General features: G+C 48.6%; 1 protein-coding gene and 1 long non-coding RNA gene across 2 annotated transcripts in view; one reads left to right on the forward strand and one right to left on the reverse strand.

Moving 5' to 3' along the window:
* Positions 1–11,598, reverse strand: part of DMBT1 (deleted in malignant brain tumors 1) — a 61,178-nt gene extending 49,580 nt beyond the window's left edge. Inside the window, 1 exon segment of the mRNA XM_045068963.1 lies at positions 11,512–11,598. Within this exon segment, the coding sequence (XP_044924898.1) occupies positions 11,512–11,572 (61 nt within the window). The 5' untranslated portion in view covers positions 11,573–11,598.
* A 1,131-nt stretch (positions 11,599–12,729) lies between these two features.
* Positions 12,730–13,469, forward strand: LOC123388656. Its single transcript, XR_006603127.1, has 2 exons — positions 12,730–12,911; positions 13,212–13,469. It is a non-coding gene; the product is annotated as an uncharacterized LOC123388656 (long non-coding RNA).
* The last annotated feature ends 8,563 nt before the right edge of the window (positions 13,470–22,032 follow it).

Below are 22,032 nucleotides of genomic sequence, written 5' to 3' on the forward strand. Positions count from 1 at the left end.
AAACAGAGAACAGGTCTTGAGAGATCCAGCCCAACATCATGACAGCATGAGGTGAGTCCTAGGTATGGCTTTTCAGTGGTTAGTTTGAATTTATGAGAAATCTATGGTCAGGGAGTGACCAGAGGTTGGAATGAGATGTAAGATGAGGGGGCAGATGGTTTCTGTGGTTGTTGTAAGGTTGTTGTAATGAAAAGTCAATTGGGCTCTTTCTAGAGTGCCCCCAAGGTGCACTACAGGCCTCCTCAGCCCTTCCTGCTGTCCTTTTTGGTCACTCCTGTGAATGTCCCTGCAGAAGAGCTCTCAGTCTCCCTGCATCAACCTGCCCTTTGCTGGGTGTCAATCACCAGAAAGCTCTGTTAAAGCCTCTCCCAGGTCACTTCTGGACTCTCAGAGCATGCTCTGAATGGGCAGGGATTAACCTCAACAGAGCCAAGAATTCCATGTCAGGGTCCACTGTCCTAAGAGAGCATATTGAGGTCTGACATATCAAATTCAGTGCAAAGTGTGTGGATTCCCTCAGAGGATGAGGAGAGATGGATAGATTTAGTAAGAATAGTGGACAGAGACAAAGGTGCCTGTTCTGAGTTCAAATTTCTGCCCAGACACTTAGTCACCACGTGACCTTGGACATATAGCTGTTTACAAGTGACCTAACTATGCCACAGTTTCCCCATCTGCAACCTGGGGGTAATAATACTGCTTACCTCAAAATGTTGAAAAGATTTCATGACCATAGTGCTTACTATTTGCATTCGTTGAACCCTTATTATGCATCAAGTAGTATATTAAATGATTTTTTTCTATATTAACTTATTTGGTATATGAAAATAATTTTGTGCAAGGTACACAACAAATGTTTGTGGGATGTTAGCCATCTTCCAGATAACTGTCACTAGTGGTAAGAAGAGACACTGGCTTTTTATCATCCATGTCTCCTGACACAAAGCTGAAGCTAATCCCATGCACCAAATGATTGAGAGGCAGAGAGAAGAAAAAAGGAAAGTGACAGATGAGACTGGCTGAGTGTGCACCTGGGACATGCCTAGGGTCTCAGCATCATCTGACCCCTTCCTTCCCATCCCTGCGTTCCAAAGGGCAGGCATTTGCTCTGTGGCCAAACCTGTACTCAGCCTCAACAAGCCAACAGCAACAGCAGAACTGACTGTCCTTGCCAGTAAGCAAAACTCTAGGAAGACAAGTAAAGTAAAAAAAGGTTTTCCCATAGTCTGTAGTTGAGAAACTCCCCAGATCTAGAAAGAAAACAAATTCATCTTGGAATGGAGGTTCCACTCTTTGTAAATGATCTACAGTCACAGAAATTGGCTTGAGTATCACCTTATGATCGTGCCAGAGGTCACGGTGGCTCACTCTTGGGTCTGTGCCTCCTGCATTCTTGCAAAGTGTTCTGTATTTTGCAGTAGTAGATTACAAGTGGGTTGGATGTGGGGTGTTGAATAATTTTAGATGTAAAAAAGTACATGTCTTTTTACTCTGTCCCCTAATGCTACAATTTATAGTTACAGGATGTAATCTGTGCTCAGAAGAAGGGCAGGGCAAGAAAAGGCAGTTCTTGACTGGTTGTCAAGGACTCTGGATGCCAGTTGAATCCTCACTCCAGTCTGAAATTTGAGTGGAGTTAGCATTTGGAATAGCCACACAGAGGCTCCCTAAATAAGTATATATTTTGTTGTCTGAGATCCTGTGCCTTCTGATCCAGATCCTGAGAAATTTTTAATGTATTTTGAACAAAGCCAACATGCAGAGGACCCTGGGTTTTTATTTATCTGTGAGACCACTCTAAAGCGTTCTAAGTCCCTCTACTTCAAGTTAACCCTTAGGACACCTTCAAGGTCCATCAGATTCAATTATATTTCTCGAGTTTCTTTTTCCAGCAGGTCTCACTCTGTGAGGATTGATATTTCATGACTTTTACATGTTTCAGAAGATCTTCCAAAGAACAAAAAGAATATTCATTCATGTAAAGAAAATAGAATAAAAATCATTGTATCTTATAGTCACTATATGGATTCATTGGATCCTTCTATAAATCCAAAATACATTACAAGCTCTTAATGATCTCATTTTTCCTATAGCTTGAAATAATTTGCTGTTTCATCATTCAAGGAATTGGTCCATCATTACTCATTAATTATTAGCTATCACTAAAAAAGAGTTCTATAAGACAGTGAGAGACTGGTAGCATTACCTAGAAGAAAGATGAAGTGGTAAGATAGGTCATTATTCTTCAGTGCCCCAAATACTGCATTACCTTTCAAGAAGGTATTTTTTAAAAAGACTGGAGGCACTGTCTTTGTAAGATGCTTTCAGCATTCATTGACTGCAGTTAAGAACTTAGACGTTTTCATTGTCTATTACCAGCAGCAAAGAGAAGAAAATTGACATTGAAGATGCTTCACAATAACTAGATGAATCAGAAGAGGAATGTAAAGAGATAGAGAGTAGCCCTGTAGATGCTAAGAGTAATTGTGAAATTGCTTGTACATCTGAAATCTCAGATTCTGGGCCTTCACTTGATAATATCCTAGATGAATTTCCTCAAATTCAAAAATAAAGGAGTCACTAATATAGTTTTAAGTACAAAAATAAAATATACTGCTCTCAGAGTGCCTGAGAGGCTTAGTTGATTAAGCATCTGACTCTTGATTTCAGCTCAGTTCATGATCTCAGAGTCATGAGATTAAGCCCCACATCAGGCTCCAAGATGGGCATGGAGCCTGCTTAAGATTCTCTCTCTCCCTCCCCTTCTGCCCCTCCTCTCTCTCTCTCTTTTTCTCTTTCCCCTCTCTAAAAATTAAATAAATAAATAGTGCTCTCAACCACTTCAATGGAAAGGATTTCATTGGTGATATTTTGCAGCAAGATCTCAGACTATCTCCTTTTGCTAAAAGGACATACGATGGTGACTTTTTTAAAAAAAAAAATTTAATTTTTATAAACATATAATATATTTTTATCCCCAGGGGTACAGGTCTGTGAATGCTTATTGAAATAAGTCAAGTGGGGAAAGACGATGGTAACTTTTAGTTTTTCTCATGCTTATATACCAAAATCTACCTGCTAAAAGGGGATTGCTAGGTTTAAATTCTTATTAAAAATTCAAGTGAGGTTGTTTTCATGATCCCTTTTTTCTTACTTCCTGGTATAAGGAAAGTTGAGGCATCCAACAAACTCAGATTCCTTGTAAATGTGAGTCCTGCCAGGAGCAACGGTCAGAGGTTCACAGGTTGGAATCTCTCTGGTAAAACCAAGAGGTCAATGAGGGGACTTGATGCCAGAGAACTATGCCATTTGTCTCAACACCTTGAATGTGGGGTCCACAATGCACTTCCCAGAGGCCCTGCTTCATGTTGTTAATGGCTCAGTAAGAGGGCAAGTAAAGACATGTGGCTGCACATGCCTGAGGATGATGAAGCAATATGAGATAGAAACAGAGAGCAAGAGCATTCTTCCAACACAGGCCACAGACCTAGGAAATATCTGCATCAGAATATCCTCACCTCATTTCTGACCATGATCACACAATTTCCAACATTCACTGTCTTAAGTGCTTCACCCACATTGTCCCTCTTGGTCCTCATGGCAACCCATAAAGGTGGGTTTCCCTCCTCTTACACAGAAGTAAACTGAAGCACTTGGAGGTAAAATAAGTTGGCCAAGGTACTATTCTTATTTCCATTTCCCAGATAGAGAAATCAGTTTGGAGAACAGGGGTCATTGCTATTACTACTCTGCCCTGAGTCATGTAATACCCATTATCTCCTGGAGCCCATCACTCCCACTCCTCAGCAAGCAGATGATCCTGGCATCTCTCCCATGGCCATAGGTAGGATTCATTTCCTGAACAGCACACTTCATCCAGGACAGTCTGTCCTGAGCTCTGACCAGACAGATCCTATTCAAGGGCTTTCCATATATCATCCTAGTTAATCCTCAAAATAACCAGTGGGAAAACCAAGGCTCAGGAAGGTGACCCAAGACTGATCGACTGGTAAGTGATGAGGGGCAGGACTTTGTACTGAGGCTATTGCTGTTAACCATTTCACAGTTTGGTAGATATATATTTAACATTTGACCTGTGTAGCCCCATCATAAGGTCCGCCATCTTGCACAAGCAAGCACACTCATGCACACAGAGGACTGCAATAAGACCAAGAAGTGGCAGAAGAAGTTGGCACTTAAAGCATCAATAGAGGTAGAAGTTTCCACTGTCCTCCCAACACTTGATAAAAATCTAGGAAAGAAGAGGAATAGTAACTGATTATACCCAGAGAGCTTTAGTTAAATGCTCCCGTCCCCACCTGCCTTCACTGTCCTGCTGAGGGTTGCAAACCCCCCTGGGAGACACTCGGGGAGACAGAGATCTTAGGAAAGAGGTGTGACTGGGCACTGGCTGGCATCGAGACTCCAGGGCTGTCTTCTGGTCTGTGTGGAACCTTGTGAGGAAGGGACCGAGGACCCAGGTGGACCCTATCAGAAGAGGTCCTTCCTTGTCCTAAATCTAAGACCCAACAAGGTTCTCTGCAGCAGTCCCTCATAGGCCCTTGGGGGTAGGTGTGGGCCCCACAACCAGCAAGAGTTTAGAGTTTCGGGTTGATGTCTGTGTCCTCTCAAAAGTGTTTCCAGCAAGTGATCTTGCTGAGAAAGACTAAGGGCCAAATGAGAGCTCTTCTGAAAACAAGCATTAGATCTGACCACCTAGCTATTTCAAGCAGGGGAGGGGGCTGCATCAAACTTGACTTTGGAGGGTTATCTGGGCCTCATTCATTAAATAATTCACTCATCAGGTATGGATTAATCCCTGACTTCCCAGGAGACACTGCTCCGAGAGTCAGGGAGGAGGAAGGGATCCATCAGCGAGGCAAGGCTCAGCCCTCGGAGCTCAGAGGCGACTTGGCAGCCAGACTTGGTAGCCAGTACTCCGGTCTTGCCCTGGCAGGAACACGGAGGACAGGGGGCTGGGAACCTCAAAGGGAGCGATTCATAGGCTTAGAAGAGAAGCAGGAGGATTCCAGACAGGGTCAGATATTTCCTCTAGACTTAAAAGAAGGCATACACATATGTCATGAAAAAAAAATGGAGCAAAAGGATTGTCAAATAAAATACAGGATGCCCAGTTACATTGGGATTTCAAATAAACAAGGATATGTCTTAATATAAGTATATCCCAAATATTCTATGGGACATATTATACTAAAAATATATCTTTTTATTTGAATCTCAGATAAAAAATGAATACTTCTTTAGTATAAGTATGTCCCAAATATATTTGCTTGAGACAGATTTACACACAGACACACAAAACAAAAACTTCTTTTTCTTTATAAATCTGAAGTTCATATTGAACTGGGTGTGTTGTATTTTTATTTGCGGTACCTGAATATTCTAGCAGAGATGCACCCAGTAGGTGGGCAGTAAACAAGAAGCTCCATTCACTGACCTTTATTTAAGCCCCTCGCCAGTCAACTAATGCCCTCCATCCTCCCTGTAAACCTACTGATCACAAGCGCTGGTAGGCTGTTTTCTAGTCTAACTGGCAACTTCCATTCCAACCAGCTTCATTGTACGATGAGCTAGAGGCAGGTATGAGCTCTGAACTTGCTTATGACAGCTGTCCTTGGCATTAAAATCAGTTAAATATTAAGTAAATCAAAGAAATGTGAGCTAAAAAAAAGAAAGATGGCTTTCTATACGAATAAGGCTAAATGGTTTGCAAATAAAACCCAGTTGCTAAAAAAAGAAACCAGGCAGGTGGGACAGGGAAGAGTGACAGAAAAACGTACAACAGTCCTTCGGGGCTCACACCACTTTGCAAGTGTCTTTTGTTTCACGCTCCCCTTTGAAGAAACAAAAACTAGAAATTACAGATATGCCATATGGGTATGCCTTATGTAAGAGAGACATTGCAGATCCACAGAAGATCCATCCTGGGAGAAAAGCCTACAGCAACAAACTTGTTACTCAAAGTGTATTGATGTGTCTTCAGTTAAAACAAAACACTTAAAATCTGTATGTATCATATTTTATGGTTCCCCGTTTTAAATGACATTTTTGAGTAACCAACAAACTACCTTTCCCAGACACTTTAGAAATAGTTGTTTTAGGGGCGCCTGGATGGCTCAGTCGGTTAAGTATCCGACTCTTGATTTCAGCTCAGGTCATGATCTCAGGGTCCTGGGATAGAGCCCCACATCACACTCTGCACTGCACTGGGCATGGAGCCTACTTGAGATTCTCTCTCTTTCTGTCCCTCTCTGCCCTCCTCCTCGCCCCGGCTCACACTCTCTTCTCTCTCTCTCTCTCTTTCTTAAATAAATAAATTTAAAAAAAAAAAAAAAGGTGAAAAGGTATTTTAGAGCCTCTGCTCTCCAAGTGGGGGCCATGAATCAGCAGCAGCAGTCATCACCCAGAACTTATTAAAACTGCAGATCCTTAGGGCTCCCTCAGACTTACAAATCAGGAGCTCTGGAGGCAGTGCCCAAATATGGGTTGTAACAAGCACTGCAGGTGATTCTTTTCTTTTTTAATATTTTATTTATTTATTTGACAGACAGAGATCACAAGTAGGCAGAGAGGCAGGCAGAGAGAGAGAGGAAGGGAAGCAGGCTCCCCACTGATCAGAGAGCCTGATGCCGGCCTCGATCCCAGGACCCTGAGATCATGACCTGAGCCGGAGACAGAGGCCCAACCCACTGAGCCACCCAGGTGCCCCGCTCCAGGTGATTCTGATCTGAGTTGCACTGAGTTGCAACCTATGTAAGGGAAATGTAACAGCAGTTTCAAGAGGCAGGTGAGATACACTTCCTTCAACAACCGCTTACAGAGACCCTGCAGGACGCTGGACACCTCAGGCAGGGGGAGATCTGACACGGCACGGTGCCTCCACCATCCTTCGTCCTTCACGAGTTTGGTCTAGTGGGTGACATGGCCACATAACCAGCTAGAGGGCAAGAGACTTCGGTTGACAGGTGCCCAGGGTCTGGCGGAGATCATTTGTGGTTCCCTGGTTCTACTCCAGGAACTACAAGCAGACGTGGGCCAGGCAGGAAAGAAGACAGGGCTTACAGTGGGCTCTGAGGAAGTTGGGACACTATGAATTAAGGGCTCCTTCCAAACAGTCTTATAAGAATAAAAGTACAGGGCCACCTGGCTGACTCAGTTGGTAGAGCATCTAACTCTTGATCCAGAGCTGTGAGGTCAAGCCCCCATATTGGGCAAGGACCCCACTTTAAAAATATAAAAAATCGTAGTACCCCACTTTACAAAATCTGTTACAGTACAAGTATTGTGCACTTCTATTCTATAGCTGGAAATCCAAGACTTAGAAGGTAAAACAGCTTGTCCAAAGTCACACAGCTTACCAAGAAGGGAAACTCATGTCTGAGGTCAAGAGCCCTGAGCAAAGGTACCACAGAGCTCCGCTGTATGCCTCTCCCAATTCAGATTAAAATGATGAGATTCTATTGCCATGTGTCAAAAAAGCAAAACAACTTGAAGTAATAATACACAGTAATGTGGGTAATATTGCTTCCCATAAACTATACACAAAGACACAGAAATCCTGCCCAGGACCCAGCCTGGGGACACGCCTTTGGAGACGGCTGATGGGCACACACTCTCTCTGGCCGAGCTGGCCCTGCACCAGGCATCCAGGTTACTCCCTTATGTTCAGCAGGAGCCAGGCTCTCTGGAGGCTCTTGGCCATGCAAGGTGCTCTGCTGGGTACTAAATGAGCAAGACACAGTCCTTGCCCTCTATGGACCCCCAGCATAGCAGGATCCCTAGAAAAAATTCACAGATAATTTGGTGCAAGAGTTAAGATGTCATGGGAGAATAAGAGTGATGACCGTAGGATGACACTGTCCATGTGTGTAGTATGTGTGTCTATATGTGTCTGTGTTTTTGTGTGTGTCAGAGTGTATGTGTGTGTGTGTGTGTGTGTGTTTTAAGATTTTATTTATTTATTTGGCAGAGTGAGAGACAGCGAGAGAGGGAGCACAAGCAGGGGGAGTGGGAGAGGGGAAAAGCAGGCTTCCCCCTGAGCAGGAAGCCCAATGCGGGGCTCTATCTCAGCACCCTGGGACCATGACCCAAGCTGAAGGCAGATGCTTAATGGATGGAACCACCCAGATGCTCTGTGTGTGTGTGTGTGTGTGTGTGTGTGTTGGGAGTGTATGTCAAGGAGGGAGAGAGTCTGGATGGGCACTGTCCGTGGTACTTAAAAAAAAGAGTTCCAGGGGCGCTTGGGTGGCTCAGTGGGTTAAGCTGCTGCCTTCGGCTCAGGTCATGATCTCAGAGTCCTGGGATCGAGGACCGCATCGGACTTTCTGCTCAGCAGGGATACTGCTTCCCTTCCTCTCTCTCTCTGCCTGCCTCTCTGCCTACTTGTGATCTCTCTCTATCAAATAAATAAATAAAATCATTTAAAAAAAAAAAAAGACTGTTCCAGGTGAAGGGAACAGCATGAAAGCAGTCAACAAGGCAAAGAGGCAGCACTACTGGAGTGGGGGAGGCCAGGAGTACAGATTGTTTGTACCAGAAAGTGAGCTCCAAGGTATCCTGCAGAACAAATAAAATCTCGGGGTCAAAAACAGCATGGACCGTGTGGGGAACAGCAACACAGGTGGGAGATACCCAGCAAGATGTGGAGACACATGGGGCTGGAGAAGACAACTGAGCAGGACGCGGGGTCCTGGATGCCAGGCCCCCCAACCAGGACTCAGTCTGACACACCGGCATGACACATCTTCTCCTCATTCTAAACATCCAGCAGACTGAGATCAGGCTAAGTCCCAGGATATCCATGGGAGAGTTTGCATAATAAACATCTACTGAAGAAAGGAGAGCTTCTCCAGAAGGTAGCCTGGTGGCCTGTTATTTAAATGATTCAGAAGTACCCCCCACCACCATGCAAATGCCACCCACATGAAACACATTCTCCCAACATCTGAATGTCCCTTCATTCGATTTCCTCCTTCTTATTTAAGGCATTAATCATTGCAAAACCCCTGCTAAGCACTGGAAAAGGTGCATTCAAGGTTGAACAATCTGTTAGGAATTCATTTGTAAGCACTTGTTGCTTCCTCGTTTTGCAAATCATTGGCCTGCAAGAAATGGGCCCCAAAGCAGTGATGCTAAAATTTTTCTTGGAGTAACTTTGGAGTGAGAGACAAGTTGCGGAGCTAATCCAGAGAGAGAGCTGCCACACACCCTGTCCCCGTTTCCGAGAGGGTATCCAGGGAGACCGTGATGCATTTGTCACGGTGCTAGACCAGCCCTCGATCACTCCCCACGCACTGAACTCCGCCTTTATGTGGACTTCACCAGCTTTTCCTTGTCCCTTTCTAGGACCCAATCTAAGACACCACCTTGCACTTGGGAAGTGAGGTCTGGGTACAACATTGGGACCCAGGACAATAACAGTGAGTGGCTCCCAGGCACCCTGTGCCAGACGCTGCTTGCTGGCCTCATGTCCACACCACCTGGGGGGTTGGAGCAAGGTCCCAGGTGAGATGAGCAAACGGAGGCTTGGAGGGGTGCCAGAGCCAGTAAGTGACAGCACCAAAGACGTGGCTAGAAGAGGCAGGGGCTCCACGGCTCGTCCCGTCCAACACGACCCTGGGGGCACTGAGCTTTTTCTCAAGGGCATGTGCAAGGCCCAGAGCTGAGGACCGTGCCAGCTGCCGTGGCCCTTCTGGCGCCCGGCTCCCCAGCCCCGCCCTGGGGCTCCAGCGTGAGGCAAACGCCGAGGGTCATCTCCTCGGCTCTCTGCGCGGAGCAACAGGGTCGTTGGGCCGAAACTGCTACCCGCGTGCCAGTGGACCAGCTCCAGGGTGGAATCCTGGCCCCGCCGCTCACCGCAGCCGACCTGGGACAAGCCACGCACCCTTCCTGGGGCTGCTGCCCGCATCCGCATGTGGAAGGGGTGACCCCGAGCTCTCGGGTGGTCAGCAGACTGACACAGGAGGACACAGGCACGCTGTTCCGCTGGGCGCTCCGAACAGAACACGCACTTTGGGGAGGTCCGCTCCCAGCTCTAAACTGCAAGCGTGGGCACGCATGCGTGTGCGTGCGCGTGCGCCTGCGCGTGCGCCTGTGCGTGCGCATGCCCCGAACGTCGTGGGAAAACGACAGGCTCCCTCAATCCACGAGCGCTGCTGCCCTCACCCCCTCTGTAGATGAGAACGGGGCTGCTCCCATCTTGTCCCTCAGGGGCCAACTTAAATCCCACGTCACCTTTCAGAGCCAAAGCAAGCCCAGCGAATCCACATTCCAGTGATGGAAGCTAGAGCTGACAACACGGCCTGGCCGTTTTCAAGTATTTTGATGGAGACACAATTTCCAGCCCCCAGAGGGCCCCCGAGCCAGTGCCCACTGGTGTCCCCCTGACAAGAAAAGAAGGTGGGCGTCCTCTGTCCACCCGTCCACCTGTGACACGATGCCAGCGGCCCACATCACACACGGCAGACCCAGCCCCTTCACCTGCACCAGTGTGTGGGGGGGGGGGTCCCTTATGGGGTGCTGCTTTCATGAAGGCAATTTCCCAAACGAACCTGCATCTCCAGAGCTTCCCCAACAAAACCTGGGGGTAGGACTGAGAGTTCTGGAAGTTCTCCAGAAATTAGGGTACTTTTGCCCTGTCTTCTGAAATTCATGAATGTAGCAAAAGGTGACACCAAAGAAAGCAGGAAGGAGGCAGAAGAGAAGGAATGAAGAGAGGCAGAGAAAGGAGGAGGAGGGAAGGAAGAGAAAACAGAAGGGAGCAACTGAGGCAGAGACAGAAGGGGATGGACACAGTAGCTCACAGGCAGACTGGCTAGCCGGCCAGCTCACATAGTTTCTCCCTACATGGACACTGAGATGCCACAGCCACACTGACTTGCCAGTGGCTCTTTGGTGTACATTCAATACCTTCACACCCTAAGCTTCAGATCATTTATCTAAAGCAGACAGTGACAGCCACAAAGTTGGAGTCTTAATAATCTTATCTGTGCTCAGCAACTTGACCTGAGTTTGCTTGGTAAATACTACCAAGCCATAGACACCTGCGGAAAGAAACCACGTAATGAGTGTTTTCAGGGGCCATCTTACTGCCCATTTTAGAGTACATAAACCACGTCCTTAACCAACTATGCCAAAGTTTTCGAGTCTATTAATAGTACACACGCACTTTTCCTTAACTTCAGGAATTTTTCTACGGCAAATCAATCATTTCCTTAGTTGAGCTACTCCTCAGAACATCAACATAATGACTGACTTTTTCTAACTATGACCATTGTATTTCTCAGCCAAAACAGAACACCCCCCCCCCAAAAAAAAGCCAGTCCTTGTCAATACTTGCAATGACAATTATGAGCAAAGCATTGCCTCCTCTTTGGTACAAAACTCCCCCCACGATGCAAAGTCTAGCACCAGGGAATAAGTAGATAGAATCTGCCATGACTTGGATTCGCAAGAGTGAAATTAACAAATAGAAGAGTTAGATATATATACCTGTAGATAAAACTGGATCCAGTAAAAGACATATTTCAAGGATGACTATGGAGATCCCCATTTTGCTGGGCTCTTCTCAGTTAGAATAAAAATACGTTGACATTTATAGGTTCCCTGCTGAAAAGAGGCGTGTCCCCCAGGGTGGTATATTTCTATTGTTGCCATAAATCAGTGTAAAGGAAGTGAGGATTGAGCTAACAGTCGATGGCTAATCAGTGGGAACAAGTTGGGTGTGTTAGATTGATTGCTGTATGAATGATCTGGCTGTTCTCCAGTGCTAGACACACGGACAGTGATACAGTTCCCCATTTCCTTTTAGGAGCAACTCAAGGACTCTCAAGTGCTCTCTGAATAGAGGCTCAATTTTAATCGTGGAGAAATCAAGTTAACTTGTGGGAAGTCAGAAGATGGGGGGCAGAGCAGGATGTGGGCTGCTGAGCAAACACAGGACGTAGTGCCAAGGGGAGAAGTGTCTCTGGGATGATTTGTCCTGGCAATGCACTCTCTTATTGGCCCCTTGCCTTAGAGAAACAACATGATGGAAGAGTAGAAGGTATGAGGGCTGAGCCCATAGGTTCTGTGGGCTCGAATTAACTTCCACCATCTTCTGGCTCTCACACTAATCCTGTAGCACAGGAGCTGAGAAACATGGGACCTCAAACTGAACCACTTCCAACCATATCACAGGCTTTGATTTCTTGGCCCTTGGCATTCACGTTGTATAACTCTTGGAGCTTGGCAAACCCACAATCCTTGACCTCCTTCTACCTCAAACACCATCCCTCTCCTTGGATTTCTTATGTAGATATCACTTTGCCCTCTATCACCAGACTCTGGTAAACCCCTACCATCTCCAAGAAGGTTACCTGTCATTTATTTTTATGAAAATGTTTCCAGGGGTTGGTAGCCATAGCATATAGCTTTGTAACGTTTGCCTCTGTTATCCTGACCTGGAGGAGTGGTGTCCCTCCTCTCCACTGATGCACTGAGACTATCAGATGACACTTGGCTGCCTTGTCATTAGGTGCTAGCCCATTCTTTCCTGGTGCTTCATTCTGGAAGGATACCAGGAACCTGTGCCAAGCAGGCTTTAATGCTGGGCGTCCACACTTGGCTTCATCCAGATGAAAGATACATTCAACCTGGGGATTTCACTTTTAATCCTGTTGTTCTCAACTTCCACTTCTCTCCCTGATGAAAGCAGGCACATTTCTGGAAGACAGCCTCATTGTTTTTTATTCTCTGGCTGTCAGTCCAACAATTTGGTAGGTATCAGGTGACAGGAGAGCAAGGAAGTCCATCTGCTAGGAATGCCTGAGACTAGACAGCACGTCGGATTCCTCTGCTGGAGGCTATGACAGTTTGGTTCCTGGTGGGCTGGGCTGAAAATGAACATGGAGGTGGGTTTGGGATCATCAGAACAAGGGAGCTGCGATTGCTTAGTGATGTCTGCCTTGAGCAGAGCAGAGCAAAGGGGTGGTAGGAGTATGAAATATCTGCGAGGGAGAAGGGGATCAGTATGTCTTTCTCTTACTTGAAGCACATTGCCTGACCCACCTGGTGACAGTCACAACAGGGACCAGTGAGCAGTCATGCATGTGTGTTGCATTGGGAACACACAGAAAAAGTATCTGAATCAGATGACAAAAGCAGTTTCTCAGAGAGGGGGACACCTAAACATAGTCTTCATATATAAACAGGGGCCGTCCAGTGACCACCAGTGGGAAGACCCAGAGAGGACCAAGGCATCACTCTCTGGACCATATGAGAAAGGCGGCAAGAGGGTGTCCTGCCAGAAGACCAGGGGATAAACCCCAACGACAGCTCAGCTCAGACTGGGAACATCCTTCTTGGAACTTGGTATGGTTTTCCCAACGGCGCAGCTCCCCCATTTTTATTACTTCTGTGACCCCGTTCTTCCTCCTCTTTCATCAGCAGTAAAGAGCCTAAGGCAATGAGAGCTTGTGAGCTTTTTGTTCAAAAGGCTCCAGGGAGAGAGAAGTGGAGGGAACCTGCCCATCATTTCAAAGCCACTTGACCCCGGTGGGAAAATGGGCGATGTCACGAAGCAGGAGGAAGGTGGGTGTCCTGAGCAAGCAGGAAGACCACAGTGGAGCTGAGGGCACCTGCTGCCATCATGGGAGGTCCTTCAGCACCAGGAACCCCTTGTGCTGAGGCACTTTGTGGGTGATAAGACCCTATTCAGACAGGTCTTCCTGTGTGGAGAAGAGGCTCTGGGGAGGACCCCCCCACCCCATTCCAGCAGCAGCTGCTCCCTCTCTAAGGGCCTGCCTTTCCCCGACCCACTGGCTCAGAAGCCCTGTGTCTGCAGCATGTCTGGGTGGAAGACCAGAGCTATGGAGCTGCCAGGAAGAGCAACAGGACAGAGAAGCTCATCAAAGCTCTGAGGCTCGGCCCCCAGGCCCCATGTGTGAAGGACCTTCCCCAGGCTAATAGGACCCTGATGGCCACCTGCTTGCAGACTCCGGAGGTGAAACCAAGCACCCTGCCCCCCGCCCTCCATCCCGGAGGCGCGGCCCACACTGGAACCCTATAGGTTTGCAAGTGGTGTTTACTTTTCCAGCAGCAAAAACCTTTCCTAAATAGAAATTCATAGGAAGCCCCCAAAGGTAGAACAGGTCAGTAGAGCTCTTCAGACCGCGGTAGGAGGAGCCCCTGCGGGGTCAGCCAGCCTCCTTTCTGTCCTCACCAGCCTCTCTCTTACTGCACATCCCATTTCCTCCTAGAGGGCAGCGTGTGCGAGTTCCTGGAGCAATTTCCACCCCTCCTTTTACAGAGCAGGGAGCTGGAGGCCCAGCAAGCCTCCGGGGATTGCCAGAGGCACTGCCCCAGTGCTGAGCTGGGGTCCCAGGCTGACTCCCCAGAGCCAGGTGGCCTACCCGCCTTTCTCTGGAGACTGCTCTGTGCACGGACAAGTGCCCGGCTGGCCACCAGGGGGAGCTGGAGGCGATACAGTTTCCCCAACACCGCCTCCCGCCGATGGGTCTCCAGTCTTTGAGTCCCTGAGCCCTGTGACCTGGGACTAACCAGGTCATTGAGCTGAGGGTACAAGAGGGAGGCCCGAGAGCCTGGGTGGGAAGGGGTGGGCTGCCACAACTTCAGACACGGCCATGTGTTTCTGGCCACTGGGTCCCAGAAGTCGGTGTGACCGTGGCTCCCCTTCAGGTTGACCTCTGAAATCTGATTTGACAGCTCAGACCTGCTAGCCATTGTTACCATGGTAACAACCCTTGGGGCACTGTGTCTATAAAGCTTATGGTGCCACTCAGCTTTGCTCTCTCAGAGACCCCATCTTCCCAACCAAGCTACGACGGACCCCCGCCCCGTGCAGCCCTGCCATGATCTGAAGACCAAGCTGTCTCCCCATCCCTGCTGCTCCTCTGAAATCACCGTGTCTCAAGCAGAGTGGGGGCTTGAGACGTGTTGGCTGTGGAAGGTGGGTCTCAGAAGGCGCTCCCACTCCTGCTTTCCAGGGTCACCAACATGTAGCCTCGAGGTGGGGACACTGAGATCGGGGCAGCGGTGGGGTGGAGGGGGTAACACAGAGCCAGGCCAGTGTCCAGGACAACTTCCAGCAGAGACTGCCTCCCATCATAAGGATGGAAGTAAGAGGATGGATACAGCTTACTGTCCATCAGGACACAAGCCAACTGAAGAATCTTCCAGAAACAAACTCTTTAATGACCTTTGAAAAGTAGGAGTCTGATCACGTTCCTCCCATCTGTCTCAGGATCATGCCGAGGGCCCTGGCATGGTCTACAGGCCCCAGAGGGCCAGCTTACTCCAGTGATAGTCCAGCCCCAGGGCCTTTGCATCTGTTGTCTCCTCTGCCTGGAAGACACTTCCCTCAGAAATCTGTGAGTTCACTCCCTTCCCTCTTTTGGATTTTTTCTGGTCTGTGTCTCCTCCCTGCAGACTTTACTAACCACCCCTCTTTAACACTCCCTAACCCCTTCCTGGCTCACCACGTGCCCCTCACCAGCTGGCCTCCTTAGAGTTTATATCTTTACTGTTTTGCTTGTCTGCTCTTGCTACAATACACGCTCTACAAGGCAGGGATCTGTGTCTATTTTGTTCACTGCTGTAACCCCAGAATCTATGCTTAGCACATAGTAGGTGCCCCCCAAATATTTGCAGACTGAATTGACTGAGCGAGTGTGAGGAGATCTGGAAGGAGACCAGGACTGTTCACACAGAATGAGCTCTACATTAACTGGGTGCCGGTACCGACCACATGCTAAAGATTATATTTGTTCTTCTCTTCACTCAGCAAATATGTCCTGGGCACTTATGATGTGCCAGGCACTGCTCTAAGTAATGGGGCTAAAGTCCAAAGCCAGGCAGACATGCTACCTGCCCTCACTGGCTTTATAAATTAGGGCAACACAGAGAACAGACAAGAAATACACAAGCAGGGACAAGCATTTCAGATTGTGGGGAGAATTCGGAAGGAAGTGAACAAGGTGATCGAACAGCATATTGGTGGGAAGAGCTACTTTGGACGTGGTGACCCAAATATCACAGTAGCTCAATAACTGCTTTGGAGAAATCTGAGGCTCAGAGAGGGTTAGTAACTTACTCAAAATCACACAGCTAGGAAGTGGCAGTGCTAGAACTTGAACCAGGAGTCTGACTCTAATGCCTGGTATTTTCCCACTAAACCCCAAAACCTTCCTCGTCCTACCCCTAGAAGACTGTATTTCCAATCCAATGGAGAGCCTTGGGTTTGAGTGCCATCCACCAAAGGCCAACCTGATATTCAGAAACATTCAAAGGAATGAGTAAAGAAAGAAGATAGGCTCTGAGGTCTTCAGAACAGGTGCTGATTTTTTTTACCTCTGCCCTGTGAAAGACCCTAGGTCCCCAAAGGAGTGAAGAGAGAGTATTTTTAAGGACAGCATTAGCTCTAGACCAAGACAATTGGAAGCCACATAGGCAGTTGCAGTCCAGAGCTGGCTCACAACTAAATGGAAAAATCAAAGGAAATCAGAACTGTGTTTCCCAGCCTCTCTCTGCTGCCTGTCTGCCCCTTTCTCTCCCTACCATCAGACCCTTGGGAGCCGTTTCTCCTTCAACAACCATCACCATTCTCGAAAGAGTTACTTACAACTCTTTCCCACAGAAGCATAGGCCCGGTGCACTGCCTCTCCAAGGGGGTCGTTATAACTGAGCAGGGAGCCCCCAAGGGTGAGGGTCCAGTGGTAAAAGGAAGGAAGCAAGGGGAAGGAGCCTGGGGGACGGTGGGGGCACGCTCATGTGAGACGGCAGCATCACGGAGTGTTAGTCTTTTCAAGTTCAATTCACCCCAGGGCGATCAGGTTCTAGGAAATCCAGTTACACTAATTATACTCACCAGACACTAATTGGTAAGCCAGGAGTCCAATTCATTCATTTACAATAGGAGTATACTTTGGCTCCAGGATCAGTCTGCTTGAAAGACCAAATTATATGCCAATAGTTTGGTGAGCAAAGAATAAGAACAAGGAAACTGGACGGTATCCAAAAGAAACTCTCAAGATAATGGAGCCTGTCATTGTCCTTTCTTGGAAGTCTCTGCAAAAGGAACTATTCAGGGCACTTCTAAATGCTCGTGGTCATGACTGTGCTCCCAATTCCCAAACATGCTGCCCCTGCTATGGAAGAGACAAGGGAGACTCTTAGGCAGGGCACCTCCAGCCGGAGCACGGGTGAACCTGGGCCACAGCCAGTGTGGTTCACTTCATGATTATTTGTTTCAGAAGGATAACATTTGGTGGTCGCTTGGCTACATGAAGAGACTGAAGTTTAGTTATGTCAGGAGAAGTCTTGGGATCCAAAGGGGCTGATGATTGGTCAATGTCTCCCCAGAGGGCATCCTGAACCATAAGACGGTCCCTCATGCTCGTCTCTTACAACACCTGCAGGGTTAGAATTGACTGGGAAGGTAGTAAGAGCCCAGGGGAACAAGGTGCTACTGAGAGCACATGCACCCAAGAGTGTCCTCATGGATGCACGTGGCCTTGAAGGAGGGAGCACCCAGTTCCCTCCGGATGGACAAGAACATCGATACTCATGTAGGTTCATCCAGGCATTGGATACACTGAACTGCTGGTTCTCGGAGTGAGTTTCCTGAACCCGCAGGGTCAGCATCACCCAAGAACTTGTCAAAACTGAACATCTTGGGCTGCAGAGCGGCCCCCAGCAATCTGTGCTTTGGAAGGCCCTTCACGTAACCCCAAGGCTTGCTCACAGGACAGTGACACTAACTAAGCAAACTGCAGGGAGCACACCTACGTGCCTGGCTCGTATCACCATCCAGGGGCACGCAGTCCAGTAAGGCAGAGCCCTGCACTGCAGAAATGTGGCAGAGCCAGTGGCCGTGGGGAAGATTTTGGCAGGGGGAGATAACTGAAGTCAGAGCCATAAGCTGGGGTCCAGCTAGACGCCAGAGGAGTGGGTAGAGATGGGGGAGCCTAGAATGTCCGGTTCTGCTTTGAGTCATTGGGACACCAACTAAAGGAGGCATCACTTGAGACAGGGAACTTGGGAGGAAGAAGGGGGGATGACACTGGGAATAATAGGCACTTTCCTGAGCTCTGCCCGAGGTCCCTGCTCTTCCTCCCCCGAAGGACTCCATCTACCCCCACAGCTTTGCACCTCTGACCCTGCTTCTCTATCCAACCGGCTTCCCCTGTCTTTGGCTACCTGCTGGCTATCTCCACATGCACAAAACCCTCATCTACATATTCAGTTGATTTAAGCCTGGAGGGATGGGAGAGGGGCCCTGGGAAAGGTGAACTGAAGGTCTAATAAGCAGTTAGGGTGGCTGAGATTGGGGCACGACTCAGAGGGGCCCAGGCCCAGGGTAAGGTGGAGAAAACTATCAGTGGTTCCAGGGGTCTGGAACGTGAAGGTCATGGGTGTGCTGAAAGACTGGGCGTGGGGTGGTTGATGAACTGAGGAGGAGCAGAGGCACCGGTGAGGTGAGGTCTGGGTAGGTCACCATCCATGTGTGTGCACCAAAGACAGGAGAGGGTATGGGCTCTGTGCCAGGACTGGGGTCTGGCAGCATCAGGCTGAGTTTCCAGAAGTTCCAAAGACCCGGGGAGTGGCCATGGGGGATAAAGGAAGGTCACTGGGAAGAGGGTCCAAGAAATGAAAGGCTCTGGGCTCCAGGCAGGCCTACTGTTTCCAAACATTTATTGTTATGAACCTGTTGATTTTCAAACAGATTTTATTTTATGATTAACACAATGCTATCATCCTGTATTTGGTAAATGAAAAAAAAAATTTTTAAGATATATTTATTTATTTGAGAGAGAGAGTGTGTGTGAGAGAGTGGGGGAGGGGCACAGGGAGAGGAAGAGAGAGAGACTCTCCAGAAGACTCCCGGCTGAGCACGGAGCCTGACGTGGGGCTCCATCCCAGCACCCATGATCAGGACCTGAGCCAAAACTGACTCAGCTACTCAACCAACTGAGCCGCCCGGGTGCCCCCAAAATGTTTTTAAATCCCTATTTTCATCAGCATTTCATAAGTTAATGGACACTAAACCACCAAGAGAGAGGAGGGATGTTAGTTCAGAGTCACCTGCTGGTGAGGTCTACTCCCCCTACTGCTCAGCCCCAGGGCCAGCCCTCCACCCCAAGCCTGGCCTCACCCCACAGCCCCTTGGCCCCCTTCCAATCTCAACTCCATCCAGCAGCTACAGGGAACTTGAAAAAACAGGATGGGCCCCATTGCTCTGCTGAAGCCTTCGGGGGCAATCCTAGTACATTCACAGAAAGACCAAACTCCACAGTTGAGCCTGAGTCAGGACCACATGTCTGCCTAGTTGTCCTAAGACCATCCTGCTTCTTACTCTGTATCCAGGGCCTTGACTGCTGGAACCCACGTCCACTTCCACCAGTGTCCTGGTGGGATGACTTCATGGAGCATCTCCCCTTGGAATCTGGAACTCCCTGTCCTTCTCACTCTCTCGCCTTTAACAAGGAGTATAAGCCTTGGAGGAGTATAAGTGAGGCACCAGCCAAGGGCAGAGGAGGGAAAGGGAACAAGAAAAAGAGCAGAGCTGGCTCAGAGGATGGGACATGCTGGTGGGAAGGGCCCCAGATTCCCAGCCTGACCGTTCCCAGCGCTGCTGATCTTCACACTTCTCTGTGCCCCGGGGTTGGAGGTCAACACGAGGGGAGTCCACGGGGACATCCATCAGGCCCACAGCACCTGCTCCCCAGGCTCAGAGAGGCTTCCTCTGTCCTGCTCTCCTTCTGACTCTGAGGAGGGAGGCAGTGGCTCTAAACTCCAAGCAAAGTAGGCCAAGGGGAGCAACCCGAAGGACAGCCATCCCCCAGAAGGAAAGCTTTTTCTTCAAAAAGAAGATCCTCTGTCGCCCACATTGGCTGTAGTCCTAAGGGAGCTCAGGTGGCAGGTATGGCCCTGGAGATGAGGAAGCCATCGCCATGGCTCTTCCACTCTGGAGAACTGGTTCACCTTGGGTTCAAGGCAATGGTTCAAATCCACTGCGTTATTCATCAACAACCACCACGTCAGTATTTGTCATGGCCTTGACAGGTGGTGTTACAAACCACAACAAATGCTATGACTCCAAGGAAATTCGAACAAAGGAAGAATTTTAAATACCTAAGGGGTAATGACAAGCAGGCAACACTCAGCCAAACCAAAGAAACAAATGTGCCCTCTGTGTCGCCAGAGCTTGACAACAGCCCAGCCATAATGGACGTCTTATGTGCGTCCATTGAAGAAGGAAGCCATGACTGATGACCTCCACAAAGCCGTCTCTGACTCTCAAGCTGGTTCCTTAAGTGAGAAATGTTTTATTCCTATTTCCTTCTTCCTTATTACAACACAAGTGTGTGTGTGTGTGTGTGTGCGCCTGAACAAGATCCCCCAGGAGAGATCAGACCCACCATTTCACTGGATGTAATTGGGTGAACACATTTTTTCCATGACCTTAAATTGTGATTTTGAACAGGCTGAGAGATTAGTGCCTTGTGGGGAGCTGGCGCCAGGCCAGAGAGCACTAGCCCTGTGGGAAGAGCCATGCTTACCCAAGGCTGGGCTGGAGCAGCTGAGCCCTCCAGCACCTCCAGCACCTCTGGGGTCGCTTCCAGAGTGGCTTGGGCTCTGCGGACAGGGTACAGACTGGGAGGCATGCCAGGGCTCAACCCTTTCCTCATGCCAAAAGTGCCAGGGCACGGGAAGGGCTGTAACGCGTTCTCATTCAGCCACGAGAGACTTTCCTTCCCTGTCATTGCCCAACCATGTTTCAGAAACCTGGATTAGTCTGTCTTGCTTCCCTCTGGGAAGACTTTTCTCTCTGCCGGCCACCAGGGCCCACAGTCACCCTGGGCCTCCTCTCTTTCACACGCCATGTGGGGCTGGGCCTTTGCTCTAAAACAATTTCACGCAATTTTCAAAACCACATACGAAGTGACAGCCAAAGAAAGAAACTTTGAAGACCTTGTAAAGGGAAAACTAATGATGGGCTAGGAACATGAGGCCAGGGTGAAATTACAAACCAAACAGGAAATGCTGTAAGGCCCTCCCCTAGAGGACTGTAGTTGCTAGAGATCAATTGGAATTGTGGCTGTCTGCTTCCTAGAACCCAAGCAAAGAAGGAAACAAGATCAGCATAACATTTAACCCATCTGTTGTTCCTAGAGGTGTTAATTCTTCTTGTTCCCTAGACCTGAAAAAAGCATTTCCCAAAGGGTTCATGGACAGATGACCTAGGTGAAGAACAGTGACTGTCAAGCGTAGTCCCACATCCGGAGGTACCATGGGGTGAACGAAGAGGATGAGGGGCTGGTTGTGCTCCCATGCCACCCCCCTTCCCACCAGCCTCAGCTCCAGCAGAGAAGCTGCTCTCTCTCGACAGCCATTGGAATGCTGAGGACCACCCAGCATGTGGCCTGTGCAGCCCAGAGATAGGTATCTGCTGCCTTTTAGTTCTTGCCTGGAATTTTGACTTTGACTTGCTGAAAACCTTCCATCCTGTCCTATTTTCTAACACCCCAAACTCCCAGAAAACTTTCACTCTTCTACGCAGACAGATGTGCAAAATCTCAATCCCATACACGAGGTCCCACACGTGGATGCCCTATGCCCTTCCTCCTGCCCCTCCTCCACTTCCTCCTCACTGCCAGCAGCCCGGGTGATGTGTTCGAGCCCTACTTGGGCTAACAAGCCGCCAGGAAAGGGAGTTCCTCTTCTAACATTTGTTATTTCCCACAAGAATTCTATAGAATTGTCTTTTCTTTGCTCAGAAACCAAGGAGAAGGGGAAAACGTCACACCCTCCCCAAGGAGAGAAAACTGCCTCCCCCACACAAAAGACACAGAATGTCCTCGGTCACAGCATGTGGTGGGTTATATGTAAGTCTTGCCATTGGATCAAGTAACCATGTTGAGAGAGGAAGAAGCATGAGACATGTTAAAATGGCGTCTTGACGAAATCAGACAAACTGTAAAAGACTCAACTCTAGGAACTCTAACTCAACTC

This window comes from Mustela putorius, unplaced genomic scaffold (assembly GCF_011764305.1).
Source record: "Mustela putorius furo isolate JIRA1106 unplaced genomic scaffold, ASM1176430v1.1 tig00003909_pilon_pilon_pilon, whole genome shotgun sequence".
NCBI lineage: Eukaryota > Metazoa > Chordata > Mammalia > Carnivora > Mustelidae > Mustela > Mustela putorius.